The sequence below is a fragment of the Lontra canadensis genome, unplaced genomic scaffold (assembly GCF_010015895.1).
Source record: "Lontra canadensis isolate GAN:19392208 unplaced genomic scaffold, GSC_riverotter_1.0 scaffold20, whole genome shotgun sequence".
Classification (NCBI taxonomy): Eukaryota; Metazoa; Chordata; class Mammalia; order Carnivora; family Mustelidae; genus Lontra; species Lontra canadensis.
In genome coordinates, this window is record NW_022631014.1 from 20,302,304 (window position 1) to 20,328,717 (window position 26,414).

The following is a 26,414-nucleotide window of genomic DNA, read 5'->3' on the forward strand; positions in this document are numbered from 1 at the left end:
TTTACAGATAAATAAACAGGCTTAGAGAATCAAAGTGATCTGACAAACATTATACTCTTCCTTCACAGCAGAGCTGTATTGAATGAGTCGTGTCCAGCCCCCTGTTCTAATGTTCTTGTCGCACCATGGTGGGAAGTGAGGCAGACATAGCTCAATCCGAGACTTACAGTTCTTTCTCACCATCCCCAAAAGAGCCCTAGGTTACCTGTCACTGTCCTCACAATTTGGTGTACCAGAAAGAGCTAGCTTGACTTTTGGACCTAGAGAAAGACAGCTTAAACTGCTCCCAAACTTTAGATTAACACTCAATACTTAGAAAGTTTTCTGCTAAAGGGGACAAAAGGGAACATATTTTCCATCATAGCTGAACTCTAGTCATGGGACCCTGATTAAAAATAACCCTTCCTAACTCTCCCCTAATTTACTTGAACAAGGTGGTTTCCAAGTTTTCCGGGAAACTCGCTAATAGAGTAACTCACCAATGGCCTGAAATGCCATTAAGCAAGCAGAAAGGACCACTAAAAAATGGGAAGATCCCTGGGCCATCTTCCCTTGCCTCTAGTCCCCACTCCTTGCTTCTCTACATCTCTCCAACCCCTTCTTAGCTTAAAAAAAATTAATGGCATTCATTGTTTATAAATGCTTCTGTTGATCTTTCCTATTTCGGTTCCTGACTGCTAGTGGAAAAACTCTCCCTACTTCCCCCGCCCCTCACCCGCACTGAACTTTAAAAATAGCAACGGGAGTTGGGTTGGCTCAGGGCTTTGTTTGGAGACCACAGCCTCTGCCCTCTGGGTCATCGGTTCACACTGGAATATGTGGCTGCCAAGCTTTCCCTCTAATACATGTGTTTGGCTTCAAATGTTGAGTGAAGACATCCTCCTCAATGACCAGTTTCCCATGACCCTCTGGCAACTATCTGAACTTGACACCCTTGACCCTGATATTGATGATCACTGATGCTCTGTCTTCTCCCTCACCTTAGGTGTGGGGTTTTTACAGTCCCTTAAAGAAAGCCCCTTGCTTTCTTCGTAACTGTTCTAGCTTAAGTCTTGGGAATTTGTACTTCTCAGGTCTCTCCAGAATGGACTGGCTGGTCTAGGTTCTACTCCTTCTCTCCATCCCCCAAGTGCTTGCCTAGGAATTTGGCATACTGTTAATATGAACCTTCTGTACCTAAAGATATGTTTCATAGTCCACAGGGAATATTCCCATGTGTCACTTTATGTAGTTTTCAGTAAACTCCAAGAAATAGATAGGTATTGTAATTTTCAATCCTGTTTGAAAGACACTGGGATTGAGGGAAGGTCTATCAGCTGTCTGAGGTTGCTTGATCTGCTAAGTGCAGAGCCAGAATGCATACCCACCCAGACTCCTCTGCACCATTTGGCCTCTCTCCTGCTCTCTCCCGCAGGCCTGCATTTTGAGCTTGTTTGCAAAGGACTCACTTACAGATGTTTGCTCGTGCCACTGACAAGGACTGTCAGGGGTAGCGAACAAAGTTTCACTTTCTGCAGATCTGATGGGACAAGCCCCATTGCTTCTCTGCTTTTATTGACTCCTGGAGGTTTCAGAATAAGAGTCAAGTCAGGGAAGCTTGAGTGTAATTCTTTAGGCAAGGAGATAGAGACCATTCCTGAGAAAATCAGTAATTCGGTGTCCGTTTGTTTTCAGACGAGGTTTGGCAGCAGTATGTAAAGTACACGAGGAGGTAGAGATGGAGAGAAAGAACATGACTGGGGTAGTTCTTGAAATAGTTCATGTGAGATGTGCTGGATGAAGCCTGGGCTGGGGTGGGAGCAGCAGGGTGGGTGAGGGGGAGAGGAGGAGCCTGACCTGAGCACAAAGAAATCAGAATGCATGCACAGATGGGGTTTCTGGACAAAGGGGTCGGGGAGGAGTCAAAGATGGCCAGACCACTTGCCCCAGCAGGAGAGGTCCTCAGTGATGTGACAGATTTTATAAGGAAAGGAGCTGCTCTGTGCCACTGTCGACATACTGAAGCATGTCAGCTTTGCCAAGGAATCTGGGAAGCCAAGTTCTGGCTGTCGAAGTGAGAGACTGGGCCTGGGCAGAGAAGGTAGGCAGGAGGCAGCTCCTACTCCCTGGGGTGGTAAGACCGGAAACAGGGAGAAGCAAGGAAAGTTACTATAAGTGGAAACTACTGTTTTCGGGCACTGTCTCATTTAAACTTTAAACCAAATCTGCCAGATTGGCATTTTTTAATTTCTATTTTTAAAATAAGAAAATGGATGCCCAGAAAATGTTCCTTGAAATGTCCTTTTCAAACAGGGAAAGCGGGCTGATCTCATGCAAAGTGATAGAGGCCTTCTGGATCAAAAAGACTCAGGCTGGTTCACTATCCTTCCTCAGTTTCAGTAAGTCATTCTGGTTGCTTCTCTTTATGGCCTTAGAACAGAGTAGAGGTGGTGCTTGGATATCGTGGACAGGCTGAAGCGATAGGGATTTAGACAGTGTTCTTGCTGTGGAAATGGAAGACGCATTTCCCTGATGGAAGGTGTGAGTGAGTGCGTGGTGTGTACGTGTGGGCATGCCCACATTTCATTTGTTTGTTGTTAGGTTGTTGGAGTGTGGAGGAAAGGGTCACAATCAGCTTTTGGATTTTCTTTCCCCCTAAGCTTAGCATGTGACAGAACAGTCTATGCTTTCTTTTATCTCCTTCAACAACCAGGCAGTGCTTGATAAGCTACAAAGTAAATGCTTTAGTAGCATTTGGCAATAAATGTCCCCCCCCCCATTTTGCCCACCCCCCCCAAACCACAGTCCTGAATAGCTGGGTTACAATGCACAAGTCTCTCTCTCTCTCTCTCTCTCACACACACACACACACACACACACACACACACACACACCCCACATGCTGCTTGATGCTTTGAGCCCCAGACACATACAAGGACCTGCCCTATATTTTACCAGCCTCATTCTGTTATTTTATGATGCAGTATCCACAGTGGTGGGAGAACCAACGGGACCATTCTAAAGTAGGTCAGTGGAACATTCTCCAATAAGGCAGCTGAATGGAACTGCGGGCTACACACTTTCCAGCGGGTCTGCATCTCCTAGGTTTACAACTGGAGATGGCTTATTCCTGTGGTTTCCCAGCCTCCAAACACAGAAGTAATAATAGGTCCAAGGGCAGGTGACCTCTACTTGTGTCTGTCAGGACTTGGTCCGCACCTCAAGCAGGAAGGCAGGAATCAGCAGCATCAGTCAGGGAAAGGTTTTGCAGCTTCGAGTTTAGAAAACTCTCCGAGCATAGCCAGGATTCACAGCAGCTCCCACTTTCTGACTGCTCAAACTCTGCCTTGGGTGATTCCTCCTCCTTTCCTTCTGTCCTGGGCACCTTTTTTATTTCTTGGTGGATGGGTCGAGGAGAAAATGTGTGAAGCACAGTAGGTCTTGGGGGAACATGGAAACACACATACTCAAAATATATTTGCTATATTACTACACCTAGCTGGTGATCCATAGGAAGGACTACAAATTGAACAAAAGACCACCTAAAATGATCACTCTCCCTTCTCCCGTGGGTTATCTATGCAGGGAAAATACTGTCCTGTGTTGCCCTTTCTTTCTGCTAAGTTATGATCTTAAAAGATTCCTAAAATACAGATCTCTTCTTTGGGGCACAAAAAACATTATTCTTCTAGGAAATCATTGCTATGCCATGATTCAAGAAATCACCAAAGTGGGGCACCTGGGTGGCTCAGTGGGTTAAAGCCTCTGCCTTCGGCTCAGGTCATGATCCCAGGATCCTGGGATCAAGCCCCACATCAGGCTCCCTGCTCAGCGGGGAGCCTGCTTCCTCCTCTCTCTCTGCCTGCCTCTCTGCCTACTTGTGATCTCTGTCAAATAAATAAATAAAATCTTTAAAAAAAAAGAAATCACCACATGTTTTCAGACATCATGATCTATAATTTAAGAGGGACAGTCTCTGTCCTTTGGCTGACTTTTCTCCCAAACTGTAACATGTAAGACTTTGGTCCATTACTAGTAAGGTAAACAGTTCTCAGGAATAACACCTCACATTTTCTCTATAACACTGATTAAACAGTGGCAGTGTCTGGCACTTGAGAAATTTTTATTTTCTGGAGACCTTTATGCATATAAAGATTATCCCTTCACTACTTGGTCCCTTTCTTATTCTTCCTAGTTGTGAGATGTTTAAGGATGGGATAGAGAAGGGAGGCAGTGTCCATGTCTTCCTAATACCAACTTATGTGTACAACATGAAAAACAGATTTAGGAACATCTGTGTAAGTGTGACCAATATCATACTCATGTCTAGACAAACCAGACTCTGACAGTTCCTCTGGCTTCCTGACTTTCCCAAACTGATCCCCAAATGGAGTTCAAATATTCTCCCAGCAGTGACCCGGCTACAAGGCATCCCAATGGGTCCCCTGGAAGGGGGTTGGGGAGAGGGCCTTGGAAGGCTACTGACAGCATCATGGGGCCTGTTAAACCCACCCTGTCCACTGAATGTTAGTGTCTGTCACTGAAGTAGGTCCAGTGCATCTTCAGCTGAAAGTGGCAGGGGCTCCTTCTCAATTTCTCCAGTTTCTGGATGATGCTGACCCCTTTCCTTTGTTACCTCCCAGACTCCTGACTTAAATAAGTGAAGATGTGAGATATCAGCTCAGGGCCTGGCACACAGCTGGTGCTCAATGTCTAATGGATACGTGGTTATTGAGATTATCTGTAGTTCTACCTTCTTACTTCTGAATATTTTGCTTTGTGTATAACAAAAGTGATCCTACCCATAATTCTGATACCATTATTTCTGATTGGCTAAGGACTCGTTTATCTGTTCACTCACTTATTTAATAAATTTGCACTGAGCAACCCCTATAGGATGGGTGTCAGGCTTGGTGCTGAGGATACTGCAAAGAACACCTGCACCACAGCGTACACCCTCTGGAAGTTATGCAGTCTCACTTGCCCTTTGTCCATGAACGTGACCACGTCTCATAACCTGCCTCCTTTCCACAATGACTTAGGGGAAGATATCTTTTGGAGGATTATACTATATTAAACAAAAGACAATTATACACAGCATTTGCTTTGGGTTGACAACAAAATACAAGAGAGCTGACATTATGATAAAGGAGTCAAGAGAAGAAATAAAATGAAATAACAAAACAAAACCCCAGAAGAATAGTGTGGGGAATATAGGGAAGCAAGAGATAAAATTTCACCATCAAAGTCCTTAGGAGAGATGGTGCCGGACAGAAGTGCCCCTACAGATGATCTAATTACTGTCATAAAGCAGCAATTCCCAGATTTTTGGACTTTCCAGACAAAGAGTTTGAAAGGGGAGAGTGTGCCACTAGCTTCAAAGGAAGCAGAGTGGGCCGGGAGACAGAGCTACAGGGCATGGCTAAGGGACATTTCATAGAAACTGCAAGAAGCCCTCAGTGGCTCACCAGTCTGCCCCACTCTGCAAGAGATTCATTAGCTAAGTAAGTGGGGCCCCTGGCAATTCACTCCGATATGCCTTTGGTGCCAAAAATATACACCAAACAACTGAGAAACAAAACAAAAACAAGAGCTGAAGAATGGAGATGTTATGCAACAATTGAACAAGTGGTAAATACAGAAATCAGTTAGAACTAGAAATGTCTAAATAGATGTATAAATCTTAGAAAACGCTTATCTATCTTAGTATTTATTCTCAAAAGTATGACTTGTGAAACATTGGAAGAATGGTAAAAGTCTGAATTGACAAGAGTGACATACTTGGGTCAAGGTTAAAAGTTTGGTACATTATGGGGTGCCTGGGTGATGCAGTCAGTTAGGTGTCCAATTCTTGCTTTCAGTTCAGGTCGTGATCTTGGGGTTGTGAAATCAAGCCCTACATTGGGCTCCGTGCTCAGCATGGAATCTGCTTGGGTTTCTCTCTCCCTCTCCCTCTGCTCCTTCCCCTCATGCTCTCTCTCTCACTAAAATAAATAAATAAATCTTAAAAAAAAAGTTTGGTAAGTTATGTGGAATAATAGAGAAGTGTTTGCAAGATTTATTTTTACTTTTTAATAACTTGAGAAATGTAGAATAAAGAGTGTTTACTCAAAGGCAATCAGAAGGAGGAGTGTATTATACATGTTCCAAAAAACACAGGAGATCATACAAGGAAGGAACACACAAACCACACATGACTAACACTCACACAAGGAGACACATAGACACACACATGAAATGGAAGGAAGCAGAAAACACAAAATAGAAACTACAGAGGCATAGTTTCTAGTTTCCTTCCTTTAAGATGGAAAGGCAAGTATTTCACTTATAACAATGAATGTGAATCCAGAAATCTCTGTTATTTAAGAATACAACTTCAGGTTGGGGAAAAAAGAAATCTAAAATCCAGTTATGTTTATTTGCAAGCAACACTTAGACAAATAATCAAAAATGTTTAAAATCAAAAGTAGATAAAGGAAAATATAAACAAAAACAAAACTAAGGTGGAAGTATTACTACTAACAGTGGGAGCTCAGGACACAACTGTTAAACAGAATGGGATGGCACTGTGTTTGTATCTTGATATAATTCAAAATGAAGATACCCCTGTTATGACCCTTTGTGTACTAAGTAACTTTGTGTTAAAATATGCAACACAAAGGGAAATGAAGAGGAAGATCACAGAAGAGGAAATAGGGCTTCTGTGTCAAGCTTCTTTTTGGGCAGGCTGAAGACTTAATATACCTGGACATAAATTTCAAGAGGTATTAGGAATTTTCCATGTACTTCCCCTATTTTTTAAAAAAATTTATTTATTTATTTATTTGAGAGAGAGAAAGAGAATATCAGAGAGAAGGGGCAGAGTGAGGGAGAGGGAGAAGCAGACTCCCCACTGAGCAGAGAGCGAACAGACGTGGGGTTCTATCCAAGGATCCTGGGATCATGACCTGAGATGAAGTCAGATGCTTAACTGACTGAGCCACCTGGGCACCTCTCTTATTTTGTTTTTAATTGGCTTCTATTTCTGTTGGTTGGTATTTGAGGGCAGACTGGTCTTTTTCCCACCCACGAACTACTATTTTCTAAATACTCAGTGTGTACAGGTGTGTGCTAGCTGTCATGAAAATGGGCACATAAATGAGACCTGGTCATGTCTTCAGGTTGCTTACTGATGTCTAGTCTGTCTGAGGAATGATATGCAAGTTCAGAGAAACGGTGGTCACCAAAGAACTTGAGGAAGCACTGTAACTGGGTCTTGATAGCTTTGAGACCAGAATCAATGGAGAGAAGCAGGAAAGAAGGGCCATTCAGATGTTCCTCAAGGAATGGCAAAATGCCAGCACACTGAAAATGGGCTCCAAAAACATATTAGGACCTTCCCCAGGCAGTAGATGTTTGAGGGAGGGTGGTGGGAAATATGGTCACATCCTCTCCACCTCCCTCCTCTGTCCTATCTTCTTTCTGGTAAAGGATCTTTATTTTTCCAAGGCAAAGATGTGAAGGTCCCATGTGATACCCCAGAGCCTAACATTGGTCCCTACACTCTAGTTGCTTCCACTTCTGTGTGAGACTCCAAGAAACCTCCTTTCTTGGAGCCCACCAGCATCCATTTCTGCTCAGTGTTTGCTGGAAGGAATGTGGATTACTTTCTCACATAAGTAATTTCCAGTGAGAGATTTCATAAAATCCTTAGCATGTGGTGGCAAACATCACATTTTAGGAGCCAACAGAAGATGCTACCTTTAAAGTGTTTTGTACCCCTTTCCTTGAAAGGCGCTGGGTACAATGTTCTCTGAGAACACTGGACCTGAATTGAAGTCTTAATAACTTTTTAATGAATTTGCCTTTGCGGGCATTGAATAGGTTCTCTGAATTACATACACTGAAGAGATACAAGCCAAAAACTGTTCAACAGGAGCCAAGTGGAATTAGGGAAAAGGAGATGTTGGGAGAGAGAACTCTAGTTATAATCCATTTGCTCCACTGCCTGTTCTCCACTGATAACACTTGGCGGTTTTCAGAAGAGCGGAACTACAAAATGCTCATGTGTGCTATCAGTATCCAAAGGGAACACAGTATACAGCATTTTCCAAACATATACGTTAATGTGGAACCCCCACCTCTCCAAATCTGTGGAGCTTCTGGGATCATCTTTAAAAGCTCTCCTTTTTAGTGTCTTCCATCACCTGGCACTTGGGATCCGGAGAGAGTTTTTTTTTTTTTTAAAGATTTTATTTATTTATTTGATAGACGGAGATCACAAGTAGACAGAGAGGCAGGCAGAGAGAGAGGAAGGGAAACAGGCTCCGCGCTGAGCAGAGAGCCCGATGCGGGATCCCAGGACCCTGGGATCATGACCTGAGCCGAAGGTAGAGGCTTCAACCCACTGAGCCACCCAGGCGCCCCCCCGGAGAGAGTTTTAATCTGCTTCTGAGTGTGATCTCTTCAGCTGTTTGAGGACACTGACCATATTCCCCAAAGTCTTCTCCAAGCCAAACATTGCCATGTCCTGCAAACATTCCTCGTCTGGAAGGGTCACCATCTCCTTACCCTGCCTGTGCGCTAGAGTTACTGACTTCTGTTGCTAGAGTCAATAGGATTCTCTCAAGAGGGCCAGAGGAGCAAAGAATACAGAAAAACTTCCTCTTTTGGACTGGGCATTATATTAGCATTCTGTCCTCTACAGAAAAGTAGCAGTTAAGTTTGTGCTACTCGGAAGCAGTGAAGACATCAGAGGAGAACAATCCTTTCTGACAAAACACTGAGGTCTGGGTACTGCACTTTAACACGGATACATACCATGACCCAATGGAAAGGATCTATTTGAAACTTAAGAAAAAGATTCTAGAGAGCACTGGTGTTTTCTTATCTGTTATACAGCTTCTAAAACAATTGTCTGGTTAAGTGATTGATGGCACCTCAGAGTTTTAATTCTATTCTGAGAATACACAGATTTGACATTTGCTTTTCAATATTCCCTTTGATTTCTGTTTGGCCTTTCCCATCAAGAGACACTTCATTGCTGAGCAAACACTGCCTTGTCTTTTTAGTTTTATGTACCTATGTATGTGTGTGTGTCTACAATTTTTTTTTCCATTTATGATTTGGTTAAAGTCTTATGGCTTTTCCGAGCAATCAGATGAGGCCAGAAAACAGTTAAACTAATGGTCAAAGAAGAGCATAGGAGAAGGCTCCTGGACTGAGGGTAATGTAATATTTCCTCTTCTAATAATGTTATCATATTACCTTTCATTATAATGGGGTAACATGATGTTATTGGTACAACAATGCCAAGGTCCATCTGTATTTTATATTCACTCATAATGGAGGATGTTTTTATGCTGCATCTACATTTAAAGATATGGTGATACTGCTGGTGCCTTGTCCAGATCTGGTTTATCATGCTGATATTGTGACGATGGGCTGCTATTGGCCCACAGGTGCTCTTTTTTCGGAGAATAAATCGTTCTAAAGACTGAAGGACAGGAGATACAGGCTGGGCACCCTCATCCCAGGGTGGGAATACCAGGTAAGAACAATCTGTGTCCTAGAGCTCCCCATGGGTGTCATCAGTCTGAGCCAGCTCCAACTGAGGGCACATCCTTGCTTGGCTCCTTCCGCTGCCTCTTCTGCTGAGAGCAGCAGAATCTGAATCCTCCTCTCCCAAGGGCACGCCCCCCAATAAACCACTTTCACAAGGATCTCTATCTCAGGCTCTGTTTTAGGGATGCTGACCTAAATCAAAGTCATTATTGTTTTCCTCCGTGGTTGCCACTTGGGCTGTTTGAAAGCGAATGATCCTTTGTGCAGTGACTATGAGCATGTTTAGAAAATATGAGCCCATTTAATACACTGTCTTCTAAGTGGATGTCAACTAAGAACATGTAGTTAATGTAAAAATCATTAAGGAAACAAGGTATCTGACAGTAATGGAAGAACAAAGTCCTTTGGAAAATCCTCCTTAATTGATGGAGTAGATTCATACATTGAGTCAGTTATGTTAATAGTGCTTGTTCAAGTCTCTGCAATTTTAAGGAGAGGCAGATGACCACAAGCAATTGCAATGCTTTCCTGAGATGAGGCTGCCATAGATGGAATACATTTGAGTTGACGTACAATGAAGGTGAGTCCCCACCCCTGACAGCCCCAATCACCAAGGCCCAGGGATTGGAAGAGTGGATCTGCTTGGTGGAGAAAGGACGTTCAAACCAAGAGGATTCTCCTAGCCTAAGACTGGGTCTTCAGTTCTCTTGACTCAAGGGCTGGGAATTCCAGCACTGGGGCTGAGGGACACATAGCTGCCTATTTCTCTCATGTCTCCACGAATGGTTGGGTTGACCATCTTTGGCTTGCACAGCTGACCAAGTTTTCAGGAAAGGGACAGTCTGAGGAAGTGATCATAAAGGATAGCCATGTCCTGGAGGCAATATTGGACTTGAAGAAGAGCCTGCCACAGTGCCTGCTCAATCCAAGGGCCTGGGGGCCATATCGGTGGGGGGAGGTGCAAATCCAAGGGCAAGGGTGAAGCTGGCAATAGGTAATGAGTTATAGAGTGTGAGAGGTGAGGAAATTAGAAACATAGAAACAGGGAATGAGGCTGGGGTCCTGGTCTACTTTTATTGGTCACTTTCTTGTGGCAAAAGTGTAGCCTTTCCAGCTTTAGGGCATAGGCAATCAGGTGAGGAACAAATGTGAGGCCCTGTCCTCCCAACCCTTAGTGTCCATTCTACCTGAGAAATCCTAAACAGTGAGAAAGCCAGACAGATTCCTTTTATTTTTAAACAAACATCCATCAGCTAGGAGCCTCACACATGACTTTTGACTTTTCTTGGCCATCATTGTATAACATTTGGTTCTCAGTTAAAAGGAAAACAAAAACTGCTCTAACAGATTTTCTGAAATGTCACTCTCAGGAGATAGCTGCAGGTGGCCTTTCCCTGGAATTTGGGATATGGAGATGAGATGGGGATTGAAGGAAGCGAATCTGTAGGTAATACGTGTGGAGACAGGAGGTTACATTTGAAGAGCAAGGAAAGGGAAGGGGGGCAGATCACCTGTGCTCTGGGATCACTGACCATGGTACCCCATGCCTCCTTTCGGGAATTTAGAATATTTGCCAGTCTCTGCTTCACATTGTGGCTTGCTCTCTTCACCTCCTTCCTTTGCCACCTCACCTCACAGAGAGCCCTTCACTAATTCTCCTTCCTCTTTCCTAGAAGGAACCTGCTTGCTTTCCTTCACTTTCATCTTTGAAAACAAAAGAATGCCTGGCAGACCTCTTTTTTTCCCTCTGTCTTTTTAAAAATAAAATGGTAGCTATGATATCAATTTAATTCTAATAAGGGAAAAATATAGTAAAGTTCTCTTTAGCACAGGGCATTCTATTTTATTTATTTTTTTCCAAAATGGAGTCTTTCAAAATTGGACTGTACTTGAGAAGCTCCTAAAATCCCCCCTGAGGTTAATGATTGTGATATTCCTCAGAGGCAAACTCATTTCCATTACTCATTTAAAAAACACACGTTCCTTTGTCTTTTCACACTCATCACACTGAGAATTAAAATAGAGACACATCGTCACCTGTTGAAGGATTACAAATAGCACCGCCTTGAAAGGCCTGCTGGGAATTTATAGGGAACTGAAAGTGACGCAGCAGCCTTGGAAGACAGCTAAGCAGACAGGAAACCAAGCTTGGAGGCCAAGCAGCCTCCTTATCCTGAGCGCAGGACATGAGACCCCCTTCCCGCCAGGCTCGCAGTCAGACCCGAGGCATTACTTCCAGATGGGGAAGGGAAGCGGAAGGGTGGGACAGCCCCAAGACTTGGTGCCATCCACCCACCAAAAAGGTTCAATGATCCAGAGGTCACCTTCGGTACTGTGGTGGGTTAGATTCTTGACCCCATCTTTGCCCTGGCCTGCACCTGTGTCTTTTTCCAGGTGGCTCTGCAGTCCCTGCAGACAGTGTGTTTCTCCACCCTTTGATGTGGGCTGCGCCCACACCCTGGAGGAATGCCACCAGATGGGATGCCCTGCCTCCTCCAGGAAGCTGAGGCCTTAAGCAGCTCTATGTGCTTCCCCTTGTCCTTGCTATGGGAAGAACACACCCCAGCTGGCCCACTTGTCTGAGGAAAGGGTAAGAGACGAGAAGGAGAACACGCAAGAGAAGCCCAACCCCAGCGGTTCCAAAGAAGCCCGAGGAAGAGTCCAAGAAAGCTAGGGCTCCAGAGCACTCATTACTCAGCAAAACTGAAGAATCACAGAGCGACACAAACACAGCTCTGAAATGAGGTTTGGTCACAGGAAGGACATGAATGACAATGACTGGAAAGTGAGAGTGTGAGTAGAATACAGTTTTCTGAAGATGATGACGAAGACAGTCCTTGTGTCCATGATCGCCAGAGGGGCAGACATTGCTCCCCTGTTTGAACATCCCACCCTTAACTGGGTCTCAGCCAAGAATGAAGGGGACAGCAGAATCCCGCCTTCCTGGTCATACTGGAAATCACTGATACGTCCAAGTTCAGTGATGAGAGACGTTGGCTTCTTTGGGAAGCACGAACATTTCGAAGACTATCAGATAATTAAGTAAGAAATGACCTTCAGATGACCTCTGCTTGACAGAAGTTAAACCACGCACTATTCACAGGTCAAGTGCATGGGTTAAATGGTTACATTCCCACTGAAGTTTGCCTTTTAACTCTACCCGTTGTTCCCAACCCTCCCTTCTAAAGCCACATTGCATGAGTCTCTTGACTTCCAACATGGTACTTTCAAACACAGCTGCACATCCTAAATCTTTTACACACCAAACTCCCAGAGTTTCCTCATGATTTTATTTTGACACACCACTCACCACTCTGATCACTCTCTTCCAGACACCCACCTGCTTGTCCATACCCCTCATAAAATATGAAATGCAGAATGATAGACAATCCTTGACATGTCCCTAAAACATTGCCACATACATGAGGGACTAATTACTTCTTGTTAGCTGGACGTTATTTACTTCAATTATTTATGCCTATTAAGTTTAACTTCTTTTTCTGTAAAGCTAATTTGGTCTATCCTCTGAGTATGCTTCTCTGCTTCAGAACAGCAATGACTATTTTCTCCTCTAATAATGATAATGATAATACCAACTCCGATGGGCCCCCTTTACTGAGAGCCTTCTGATGCCTGGTACTTCCCCTCTGCCAGTTCACTAAACCATTCAAACCCCCTGAGGGTGGTATTATCTTCTCCACATAAAATGAGGACACAGGCTCAGAGAAGGTGAGTTACTGGCACTCGGTCACACAGCTGCATGGGGTTCAAATCCAGCCTGATTCCATGCACCTGATCTTTCTCCTACCCTCACTCTCTTTCATCATTTTATCTGGAAAGCAAAAGGCTAATGATGCCATGGTAATAGCCATAAGCAAAACATGGGTCAGCATTGTCCTCACGCTGTGCACTGAACAGAAAGGTGCCTTTTTGCCTACGCTGAATGAAAATACCTCTCACCACGTCACATGACAGAGCCATCAGCTGTGCAACAATCACATGACTGGTACCAAAGCCAGGATGGAGAGGAATCAACAGAGGCCAGACTTGTGATCTTCAACCACAGTTTTCTTCCGCTGTTGTGTTGGACACTGTTGATACTCTGCCCAGATACTCCTATGGGGTGGGCACAGGCAGAGGAATGGCTCCCCATAGGTGTCCACCTCCTAATCTCCAGACCTGAAGAACATGTTATGTTACAAGGCAAGGGGAAGTCAAGGATGCAGAAGGGAGTAAGGTGGCTAATCAGGAGGCCTTGAGATGGAAAGAGTATCCCAGTGGGCACAAGAGGGAGAGTCAGGACCAGTGAGATGGCTGTGTGAGAGAGATGCAACCTGTCATTATAACTTTCTATGAACACGGAAGGGGCCACAAGCCAAGGTGGGGGGGGCGTCTGTAGAAGCTGGAGGAGGAAAGAACATATATTCTCCCCTAGAGCCTCCAGAAAGGAATGGAGCTCCTGAAGCCCTGATTTTAGCCCAGTGAGACCCACTGTGGACTTTCAACATCCAGAACTATAAGATAATGCATCTGTGTTGTTTTAACCCACTAAGTTTGTGATATTCTCTCACAGTAGCAAAAAGCCCCTAATATACCAGAGGCTTGTGTGCTGGTTGCTGATGACTCACAGCTACCCTCCTTCTCCAGAAAATTGCCTTCAGCAGAACATGAGCCACTTGGCCCAGGGAGTTCTGAAAGGGCCTCCATCGTGGGAGGAGGAGGGAGGCCCACTGAAAGCAGACAACAAAAGGCTTGCCTCAAGGAAGGACCAGCTCTGTGACCCATGGCAGAGCTCCCTCCAGAGCTGGCTGAAGTGAGACCCCTACTAGGGCCACTTTCTTATTCAGCCCCCTCAACTGATCACAGGGTATCTAACTCCCCTCTCAAACTCTGCTTCTAGAGAATCTGGCCTGAGACACAGTTAGCCTCGAAGAGATGCCAGGCTCTAGGAAGCTGGTCCTGGTCCTGGGAAGGGGTGGGGCTGGGAGGTGTGTGTCAGGGTAGAAGAGCTGGAACATGAGACTGCAGAGCTTATTGGCTTTTGCCTGGGTCCTCACTGGGCCCTGGGGCCAACTTGATCACAAAAGTTCCTTCCCTAAAGCATTCATGTCAAAACCCAACCCTGAGGCATCTGGGCTGCAAGGGGATGGGGAAGGCCTCAGGGTGCTTCCAGGTGCTACAGGAATTCGATTGGCTACACATCTGGTGAGTCAGCACCATTGTGGGAAGACAGTCCACATCTGGATCTGGATCAGCCCTGCATTTTTCATTTTTCGGCCTCATTTCCGTTCGTGATGCCCTTTAACTTCTACTGGGGGTGGGTTGTGGGGTTGGGTAACACCCTCACTGTCCCCTGATAGCACACACAGGCCTGTCTGTGTTCTGTGGCCACTAGTCAATTACCAGGATTGACAGCTGCTCTTGAAACAACTGGTTTAAACTCACTCTGAGTCCCGCCCCACCCCCCAACCCCAAACTGCCTTTATGATTTCCTCCATCTGTTTGGTCCCTGGGTTCCTGACATAGGAGAGGCAGAAATGTAGGAACGGTGGCATTTCTGTGCATGTGGTTTTGAACGGCCTACCTTTTCCTTGTGGCTGGGACATGTCATGGATCATTTCCTTCATCTGGGCACAACCCCTAAGACTCTCAGGCTGCCCCCATTTCTTTGAGGTACTGTGAGTGAGTCCATGCCAGGTCCAGACTTGTATGGAATGGTGGCTCAATCACCTTTCCTGCCTGGTTCAGTGCCTCCCCACAGAATCATCCTTCCCACACCTGCCCGTCTGGGTCCTTCCCCTGTAATGCACCCAGCTACAGACTCCCTGCCCGGGCTGCCCCAGACAGACAGCGCCACGTGCCCCATGGTGGATTCTGGGATGTGTCCCTCTGGTCCCCCTGATGTATCGAAGCATTCCATGCCCACCTGCCCAGCATCCTGGTTGCCTCCGATTGATTTCCTCTCTGCCCACTGTCCTTCGCTGAAAAGAACTGCTTTGTCCAGATTATGTCCTGTCCCCAGGGGCTGCCCAGCCACAGCGAGAGGTGATACAGTGGTACAAAGTCCCAGGCCACTAGCCTCAGTGCAGTTGACTGTCCAGGGCTCCCTGAGGGAACGGCTGAAGTTCCACTGTATCACCATCCAACTTCTCTCTCTGCCCAGTCCTACTTCCCTTCCCTGTGCACAACTATTGTTCTCCAGAACATTCCCAAACAACCTGCTCTCATGTACATCTCTGAGGCTCAGAATATGTCCTGGAATATACCACCCAGAATATACCACTCTCACTTGCCCTTCCAGGGGGGCAGGGACCCTGGATGTGGGGGTGGGGGAGGTCTTACCCACGATCATGTGGTTGCAGACATCACAGAAAGTGGGCTTCTTGAAGATGTGCTCCTGAAAGGCGTGGGCCTTGCCACCAGCCCCTGGCTGCAGGCTGGCCCTGGTGGGTGTGGACGTCAGGCTTCCAGAGGCGGGGAGTGGGCTGGAGCTGGGGCTGACCTCAGCCAGCATGTCAGCCTGCAGCTTCACGTCGCTGTTGGTTCGCTGGAAGAAGTTGTCAGCACTTTTGCTCCGTAAACTCTTGGTCTTGAAAGAAAGTGATCGTTTTAGTTTCTGGAGCTGCAATACAATGACAGAACACTCTCTTAGGATCAGTCATGCAGACTCATGCTGTGGGGGTGAGGTCTGCTCCAGGTACTGCCCTCTTTCCACTGATACCCTCCGCCCCAAGGAGGTTCCCCGATGTTCCTGTGCCTAGGGGGTATCTGGCAGCCCCTTCTCCACCCCGTGCTGAGCCAGACTGTGCAAAGAGGCTCCAAGGTGCTTCTGCTTCTGGCCCTGCTCCTCCTCCCTGCCTCCTTGAGATCCTACCAATGTGCTATCAAAATGGCCCATGACACTGAACTTTCGACACCATTTGCCTTCTGAATTGGAATAACTGGAAATATGAAGTATACGACCTTCTGGGCTCAATGGTTGCATCTGCCAGGCCAGGGCCTCTGCTGATCTTTCTCTCTGATGGTCACTTAGCAGTCACTTGTCCCTATACATGGCAAAGTGGAAGAGGCCACTGTCTGACTCGAATCCATCTGGGTGAACTATCCACACAATGGGAGCCAGAAACTCTCAAGCCTACTTGGGTCTGAGGCCCATGGATGAGTAGTGTGTGTGTGTGTGTGTGTGTGTGTGTGTGTGTGTGTGTATGTTCGTGGAGGACACAGTGTGGGGTTTTGGACTTTCTCTGCTCTTCTCCTTGCCTTGCCTCTTGTTGTTGGTCATGGCAAACTGGATCCTATTCTCCTTTGCCTTGGAACTTAGGGAGAATTAAAACATGGGCTTGGAAAACTACTAAATACTGAAAGGCCCGGGTTTGGTCCAGTCTGCACTGCCAATCCAACCTTCCTACTGGAGATAGAAGGATCTTTTGGAAATACGGATGTGAGCTGGTGAACCTGCTGTCTAAATTTTTCACGAGGTTTCCTTTGTTCTTAAATCTAAAGAAAAGCTCCTTGTCATGGGCTCCAGGGACTGGCGGCTTCTGGGTCCCCATGACACCTTGTAGCAAACCACACCTTGCTCTATCCATGCCAGCCACAGTGGTTCTTTGAAAGTCTGTGGTATTTACTATGCTTTCTCATTGCCCACCTTTTGTGCATACTTCTCCCTCTGCCCAGATAAAGGAATAAAGCACTTAGTGGCTTCATGACCTGCAAAAGGTCACTTTACCTCAAAGTAGTTTCCTTTTGTAACTGAATATCCATGGGGACTCTGCCCGTTGTCTAGAATTAATGTCTTTGACCCAAAGCTGCAAACAAAAAGGGGCCAAGCAAACGAGTCTAATAAAGGCCCCAATCGAGAGTAGTCGAACACTTCTCCAAGACACACAAGACGAGCTGATCTTGCCTTGTCGAGCCACATCACTTCTGCATCAACCCTCCAACCTGTTCCTCAGAAGATCAGGAAGCTGTGGTCTTTCGTGCTTGGGGCAGACTGCAAAAATGCTACAATTTTCTTCCATTACCCTTCCCTATTCACCTTTGCAATGTGACTTCACAGCCCCACCCACCAAAGGTAGCATGTTTCTGCACTCCTTGGAGCTCGTGGGTTTAGGGTATTTGAGCAATAAAATTTAAGCCGGTTCCAAGCCTGCCCTCAACATGCCTTGCATGCTCTATCCTCCCTCTTGGAAACTTGCCAAACTGCCACAGGAACCAACCCAATGTTGCCCAAAAGATGATGGGAGACACACCCCCAGTCCAGTCACCTCCCTTTATGGGTGCGAGACCAGTGAAGCAGAGCCACCCTGTTTCCCTGCCAGAAATGAAAGCATCTAGATGAGACCAGAAGAACTATCAAGTGGAGTCCCATCCAAATTGTCAGCTCCCAGAACCATCAACTGAAGAGATGACTGGTGTTTGAAACCATTAAGTTGGGTATCTATTGTATGTACACAGCAATACATTGGTTCTTCTCACCTTCCTGCCATGGGCTGGGATTTTACTTCTTTGCCCACGTGAGGTTGGCTGTGGCTGTATGAAGGCAGCTCCCCACTTCAGGGAACTGTCTGGGGAGAAGGACTTGCAGGCCCTATTAGAGGAGGTCCACTTAGCCAGCGATGAAGCATCATTAGCCCAGAAAGGGCTGGCCAGAGGAGCAATAACACCCTACATTAAAAGTCAGAAACAATGGGTTGGCCAAGAAGCCTGTCTCTTTCCCTTTGCCCTACAGCCCAAAATCACCAGAGGCTCTGCAGACACTGAAGAAGGAAGAGAAGGAGGTGCTCATGAGTTATTTTGGAGCTGTTTGTCACTGTACCATAACCTAGCCTATCCTGATGGATATAGGGGAGCAGGGTCATGCATCCTTAGGGGCCCCGCATTTATTATGAAGGGGACCCTCCATCTCCAGCAAAGCTAAGTGAGAGGGGGCATGAAACAGCACTCACTGAGATGGACCCACACCAGCATGAGGGCCAGAAAGCCAGAAAGGAGAATAGAACTTCCTCACTTCCTGTCCTTCAGGCTATTACCTGCGCTGGTGCTGGAGGCAGGGGAAGGTTTAAATAGATAAGACTAGAGTTTTATTGTGGACAGATTTTAATAAAGTGACCAGGAAATTAAGGAATGTCCTAAGATTTTGTCGTGGGTTGTGCAACCCAGGGAGAGGGTGATTTATCTGAGCAAATATCATCATATAGAAAAATGAAGTCCTGCCTATTGCTTACCATGAAGTTTAGATGGTTCAATAAACTGCCTCCCCTTGTCTCAGAAGCAGAACAAAGAAAAAGCACCTATCCTGATTTTACTAATAGCAGGTTCATCCCCAGGTGACCCTTGTTCATCTTCCCAACCATCCAGCGAAGACACTGTTGTTTTTACTCCTGGAGAAATGGCTGAGGGAGGTTAAGGGACTTGCCCAAAGTCACACAGCTCATGTGAGTCAAGCCCAGGGATCAGAATTAAATTGACCTTTCTTTAAGCCTACACTCTTCGCACTGACAGTGATTGACTGGTGATGGAAAGGGAACGGAGGAGAGCTTGCCCCTCACCCCTGAGGGGGATAGAACTACTTTTGGTGGACAGTGAGAGTGGGAAAGGATGTGCAGTGAGAAAGCAAATCTGATTTTGGGGGAGCTATTTCCCTTGTTTTACAGATTGCAAATTTCTTAGAAATAAAAGAGTGTGCCCGTTTAACAAAGGGGAGCAGCAGACTCCCCTTTAAGGCTTCTCTCACACTCTATGGACCCTGTTGCTATGCCGGGAAGGTCATGGGGTGCTCTCTTTGTACGTCCAGTCTGGTCTCCTTCCTGTGCTCATGTGCTTTATTTCTGACTTCAGAACTTTCCGTATATGGTATTCAGTGTTCCCTGGAAGTTTAGCAAGATGCCAAGACACCTGTAGCATTTTCCTTGTCCTGTGGGATGTAGCTGGAAACTTTCAGACTTTCAGAGCCTCCCTGCCTATAGAGCTGGAGAATTTGCCTTGGGAGCCAATGTGACATTTCTTATTCAAGTGGATAGCTTAAAAGAAATGCCTACAAGTTAAAGTCTGAGCAGTGAGCTCAAAGGAACACGTTTTCTCAAATTATTCCTCGAAGAGTCGAGGCCAGATGGGAACATATAAAATACAGAAATAGAAGCAAACCTTGATAATAGCAGATGTCACAAAATGATTAGCTGTGGAAACACTGCCAGAGCCCAGCTCCATTTTTAAATAATAATAATAATAATAATAATAATAATAATGGGAAAAGAAACATATGTTCTCAAGTATTTTGCCATGTGCTAGAAATTGCTCTATATATTTTAATTCATGTAATCATCCTAGTGATCTAATGAGTAAGCGATCATTCACTCATTCAATAATTCACTCAATAAATATTTATTATGTCACACTATGAGCCAGGCACTGGCCTTGGCTTTGAGGCTATAGCAGTGGAAAAAAGTAAAATCCTTCCCCTTAAGGTTTTAAGGCCTCGTGGGTGGAGATAGAAAGTAAATAAATAATCAAAGATGTATATAATATAAGTTTGGCTAAGGATAAGAGGCATTAAGTAAATAAAAGTGGAACCAGGCTTTAAAAGGTGATGAGGAGGGGCACCTGGGTGGCTCAGTGGGTTAAGCCTCTGCCTTCAGCTCAGGTCATGATGACCCCAGGGTCCTGGGATCGAGCCCTGCGTTGGGCTCTCTGCTCAGCAGGGAGACTGCTTCCCTTCCTCTCTCTCTGCCTGCCTCTGCCTACCTGTGATCTCTATCAAATAAATAAATAAAATCTTTTAAAAAAAAAGGTGATGAGGAAGGCTTCTCTGACTGGTGACATTGGAGCAAGGACACATGAGAGGTGAGGGCATGAGCTACTTTGGAGAAGAGCATTCTGGGTAGTGGGGTAAACCACAGACAAAGGCAATGACAAGGGGTGGGTGTGTTTGAGGAATACCAAGAGGTCAGTGTGCTTGGGGCAGAAGGTTGAGGGATAAAAGGGGCAGAGAAGTCAAGGGTTAGTTTCATGCCAGGCCTTGCAGACCAATGGCAAGGGCCTTAGAATTTATCCTAAGGGTGATGGTTTTAAGTAGAGAATTTTAAAAGTGTTCCTCTGGCTTCTCTGTGGAAAACAGATTAGAGGAGGGCAAGATGGAAGCCCGGAGACCAGTTGGAGACTCTTGCAACTATCCCGGGGAGAATTCATTTTGTCTTGGCCTGCTGTAGTTATGATGCAACATGGTTGAATATGGGGTACAGTTTGAAGGTAGAACAGAATGGACTTGTTGAGGGACTGGATATGGAATATGAAGGAAAGAGGGGGACTCATGAATGGTTTCAAGGTTTTGGGCTTGAGGCAGTGGGTAGATAGAAGGTCCATTTACTAAAAGGAAGAGTCCTGGAGAAGAAGAGAGTTGGTATGGGGAAGTGGGGTGGGGATGAAGAGCTGAGTTGGAGAAAGTAAGTTTGAAATGCTTATGTGGAATTCATGCGGAGCTGGATATATGACCTTGGAATTCAGGCGAGAGGTCCAAGCTAGGGAAATACATGTGAGAGTCATGAAGGCAAGGTGGTACTTACAGCCATGAGGCTTGATGAGATCACTATGTAGTTAGTGTGGACACTGAAGAGAAGTGCTCTGAGGATGGAGACCTGAAGGTCAAGGAGATTAAGGAAATATTTCGAGCCAAGACAATCAAGGAAAAACAAAGGAATCTGAGGAGAGACTGGTGGGGAAGGAGTGAAATCTCTGGGAATAAAATGATTCAAGAAAGAAAGAAGAACCCCACATCATCAAATGAAGCCTATACATCACGTAATGTGAGGGTTAGGGAGAATATCTTTGGGGTATCTTTTGTTTCTTAGTTTGTTTATTTATTTGAGAGAGAGTACACACGCCCATGTGAGCAGGGAGGAGGGACACTACAGAGGGGGAGGGACAGTCAGAGGGAAAGATTCTCAAGCAGACTCCATGCTGAGCACAGAGCCTGATGTGGGTCTCAGTCTCACCACCCTGAGATCACGACCTGAGCCAAAATCAAGAGTTGGACATTTAACTGACTGAGCCATCCAGATGCACCAAAGGGGGGGGGGCATTTAATGGTAGCAGATTCAGTGATGTGGTAGGGGTGAAGACCTAACTGATCATTTCAAGAAAAAATGGCGGTGGTGAGCACAAGCAGTTCTGCTCTAGAGGGGGATAGTTACAGGGAAAGAGGATGCAGTATGAAGGGTGGGTTTGGTTTTATTTCAATTTGGGAGATTATTTCAGCATGTTATTATTCTGATGCTGCAGAATAGAGTGGGAAAATGCTAGAGTGATGTCCTCGAGTAGATGGGAAGAGGTGAGACCCAGTTCACTGGAGGAACAGTTAAGTTTGGACTGGAATGAGGTGGTTGATCCGTATGGAGAGAGAGAGAGGCAGACTGACTGGTGAAGTTGGCACTAGTCGGATGTGCTTCTTCTCTTTTGATTGCTTCTTCTTTCTCAGTGAAAACAGAAGCAAATCTATCTCCTGAGTAAGGGGAAAAGGGAGAGAGTTGGAAGCTGGAGGTGAGAAGAGGGAGAAGAGCTGTTTCAGTGCATTTATTAGCACCATGCACAGTGGAAGGGTGCGGGTGGTACAGAGGGCCTGTTTTAGGTTATCACCTCATTTTATAGAGGCGACAATTGAAATCCCAATTTAAATAGGTGGTTAAGTTGCAGAATGAGGATCCACATCCAGGGCTAACTCCAAATCCCCTCAAGCAAATCAGACTTTCATAAGGTTTCCTACTATTGGGACCCCTGGGTGGCTCAGTTGGTTAAGTGTCTGCCTTCAGCTCAGGTCATGATCCCGGGGTCCTGGGATGGAGCCCTACATTGGGCTCCCCGCTCAGCGGGGAGCCCGCTTCTCCCCCTGCCTGCTGCTCCCTGGCTTGTGCACTCTTGTGTTCATTCTCTGACAAATAAATAAAATCTTTAAAACAAAACAAAACAAAACAAAACAAAACACAAGGTTTCCTACCCTTGGCCTCCTCTTAGGGAACGTCCTCTGTTCGGTGTGCTCTACCTTCTGGCACCAGCTGGAATTAGCCATAGTCTGTGTGGTTGCCATGTTGAACAACACTTCCATGGCAATCAATTGGGGAACAAAGAAATCAGGCATCATTAGAGCAACGGAACAGGGAGAATTACAGCCTGCAGGTGATGGCAGCGGCATACGCGTGATTTGCTGGTCTATTCTGCAGAAGCGTGTCAGGTTAATTAACCAGCATGTGCTTGGTCATTTCAGCCAGCACCTGAAGTCCTGCTATGTGGGAAGGAGGTGGGTCTGGAGCAAACGCATCCCCGTCCACAGAGGCATAAGTCAGGAGGCACAGTCCCCGCATCCGTTTGTTTCCTGTCAAAGTCTCCTCTCTGAACATTTCTTTTGCTCTCTGAGACCCCACCAGTAAGGTACTGCCTTTTGTTTCTGGATTGAAATGAGGTCATTTGCAAGGTTGTGCCTCATCCTTGGTGCCCACATGTGATCTACATCCTTGGTTTGTATTTTAACTTTTCTAAAATAGGGATGTGCTTTAATTGAAATGCTCACTCTTTTTTAAATTTTTATTTATTTATTTTAAAGATTTTAATTATTTGTCACAGAGGGAGAGCACAAGCAGGGGGAGCAGCAGGCAGAGGGAGAGGGAGAAGCAGTCTCCCTGCTGAGCAGGGAGCCCAACATGGGACTTTACCCCAGGATCCTGGGATCACGACCTGAGCTGAAGGCAGATGCTTAATCAACTGAGCCACACAGGTATCCCTGAAATATTCATTTTTAATTTTCTTTTCCTGAAAAGGTATTATTAAACCAACTGCTGACAGCTAAGACTTGGGAAATGAGTTATTTTCCTGCCGTGGTATGACAGTCTGGCGCACTCCCTCAGAAACTCAGGTCCCTTCGCCCTCCGCCAGCCACACAGACTCACTTGCTCTCTTGCAATTCTGGCTGATGCTTTGGTTCCTCCCACACTCACCCCTAACATTTTATGGGTGACTCTGCAGGCAGAGAGTGAGCACTGGGATTCTGAGAAATGTAATGGCTATGATAAGGACCTTCTCACCATCCTTCTACCCATTCACATCCTGGTTTCTTTTAAGAAACAATATATGCCAGGTCCTGATTAGCTTCTGTTTGGATGGGACTTCAAAGTCAGAAATAGTCTTCTTACGGGATGCCTGGGTGGCTCAGTGGGTTAAGGCCTCTGCCTTCAGCTCGGGTCATGATCCCAGGGTCCTGGGATCTCGAGCCCCGCACAGGGCTCTCTGCTCCACAGAGAGCCTGCTTCCTCCCCTCTCTCTCTCTGCCTGCCTCTCTGCCTACTTGTGATCTCTCTCTCTCTCTCTGTCAAATAAATAAAATCTAAAAAAAAAAAAAAAAGAAAGAGTCTTCTTACATCTATCTGGCTTTGTCCTAACAGCTGCAAAAACTGTTGCTAATGAATATGTTGGTAAAGCAACAGTAAGGAACACAGCTAGCTTGGGCAGGGCCTCGAGCCCCTCAGCTTGGGTTCTATCCATAAACAGAGAGGAACAGCTCAGCGGCTGGTAGGTCTTTTCCTGCTCTGGCAAGTCAGCACAGTGAGGACATACAAAAGACTTGAAGCAGTCTCTACATACAGGAAATCTAAGATCTAATTCTGGAGACAAGTAGCAATGTTTAAGACTACCCAAGGGTGACACAAGACCCTATGTTTAGATCATCAAGTGATAAGAAAAGTGTTTTGTTTGCTGCCTATTCTAATATGTCAGAAAAGGGAACTATTAAGGGGAGCTGGAAGAGTCAGAGACATTCTTTCAAAACTTAAAGAATGAATTGACTTTAAGATAAATAATTGAACTGTACAAGTGCTTTGATGGCATTCCATACATTTAGGTTGTACCCTGTCTCCTCACTGTGTGATCAAGACCCTCCGTGATGGGTGAGGGCCTTACACCTGCCGGCAGACCCCTAGTCACCCCTCTGTCAGCCTAGGCACACAGACACATCAAGAGGAGCCCAAAGATTTTCAGGGATAGGTAAGCCTTCAGTGCCTTTATTCTGCCCGGAAATGGTATTCCATTCTACTCGGAAAATGCCTGATTCTCCTTAATTGCTTGATTTTTTTCTGGCCTCTTGCCTGATCTTCCCTGCAGGTGGACAGGGACTGTCTCTTGTGTGTGATCCAAGTGTGCAGAGTGGAGATGTGTCCCTGCTGCCTTCTGCTCTGGCCTCCTCGTCAGACCATTAGGCTACCCCTAAAAAGTGCCTGGCACGTAGTAATGATATTAATTAGACTAGCAAAAAATTACTCAGCTGTTATTACACACCAGACTCCATCTTGATGGTTTATGTTAAGATGTCTTTTGACCTTTGTGCCAACCTTGAACTAATGTGAAATAATGTGCCCAAATACACCCAGAAGAAGTGGTCGAGTCAGGATTAGAACCAAGCACCAGATGACTTCAGCATCCAAGTCTTAGCCTCTGTGCACATTTGTTAAATGACTGCTGCACAGACTGGCGGATGGACGGAATGAAGAGGAGGAGCCACATCCAGACTGGAGACTTGGATATGGAGGCAGGAATGAGTGTACCAAGAACACATGCTCTGGGGCAGTGTTTACAACCAGACTCTCAACATACTAGTGCAGCAAACCCTGACTGAAAAGCCGGCCCTGCCTGGTACCCTAGGTGTGCTGGCATGAGGGGCAAGTGGGTGATGAAGGAAATGTGTGTGAGTCCATGTGGGTAGGTGTCCCAGGTAATGATGGTAGTCTGGTGGAAAGAGTGTGAAGTATGGTAATCCACAGAGACCCACTGCAGGTTTTCTAGAAGGAAGAGACAAGTCCTGATAATCAAGTTGTGGTAGGACGTAGGTGTCTTAGAGGGGGTAATGTGAGAGACATACCCTGGGATGGACAAATTAGCCAGTTGCTCCCTCCAGCCATATTTCTTCCAAAGATGTTTCTGTGTACCTCCCAAGTTAACAGATTCCAGAACAGGAAAAATGTAGTAGCATGGAGCTCCTGGCTGCTTCTTACCCACTGCTCTTTGTGGACAAGTTCAAGATCATCAGTTTCCTGTGACACCACCATGTTCCTTTCTAGAAGTCCTAAATGTTGTGGATTTTTTTTTTTTTTGGGTTTTATCCTGAAAACAGTCCTTACCTATAGTGTTTAAACCAAGAGTAGTGGCACTCACTGGCTAGATCTTGTTTAATGGTACACATCAAGATATTAATACTTCACTTTTTGGTACAAACACGCACACACACACACACACACACACACACACACTCTTTTATTTGACATACCTTTCCATGAAACATCCTCATGAATGCAGCTGGGCAAATATTACCCCCATTTTACAGATGAGCAAAATGGGACAAAAGATTTGAAGTGACACTCCCAAGATCCATAAAGGGTGAGATGCTTAATGGGGAGGAAGAGTTTTAAAGATCATCTTAGGCCCAGGGACAGAGGATCCTTTGAAAACTGAGGATGACACAGTCAAGGCTCTGGGGTCAGACAGACTTTGCTGCCCTTCCCAGCCTGGGGATCTCCAGCAGTATGAGCACAGGGAAGTTACTTGACATCTCTGAGCCCCAACTTCCCCATCTACAAAATGGGGACAATAATACTTTCCTTGCAGGATTACATAAGATAAACCTCTGAAGCCCTTGGCACAGTCCTTGCCCTCAGGGGCTACATCCTCTCAATGTCCCAGAATCCCCAGCACACCACCATCCTTTCTGGTTGGCCTGAGGATAGGAGAGTTGCTCTTAACCTTCCCATGCATGTGGATGTCAGTGTCACAATCCCGGGCTGTGGCATCACTTTCAGGGATGGGTTAAGATTCCTCTTGGGCAAGAGTACTATATGTGCTCAGGAGAAATACTGAGAGAA

At 45.8% G+C, this 26,414-nt stretch overlaps 1 protein-coding gene across 2 annotated transcripts in view; it reads right to left on the bottom strand.

Annotated features, from left to right (window-relative positions):
• The window catches only part of STAC (SH3 and cysteine rich domain), a 152,026-nt gene that overhangs the window by 75,914 nt on the left and 49,698 nt on the right, over positions 1–26,414 (bottom strand). Inside the window, exons 1-2 of one of the 2 annotated variants that reach the window (XM_032861267.1) lie at positions 17,561–17,593; positions 15,865–16,144 (exon numbers count right to left, since the gene is read on the bottom strand). In XM_032861267.1, the coding sequence (XP_032717158.1) occupies positions 15,865–16,036 (172 nt within the window). In that variant the 5' untranslated portion in view covers positions 16,037–16,144; positions 17,561–17,593. Of the gene's footprint in view, positions 1–15,864; positions 16,145–17,560; positions 17,594–26,414 lie in introns of those variants that run through there. The other variant, XM_032861266.1, reaches the window with a different exon arrangement.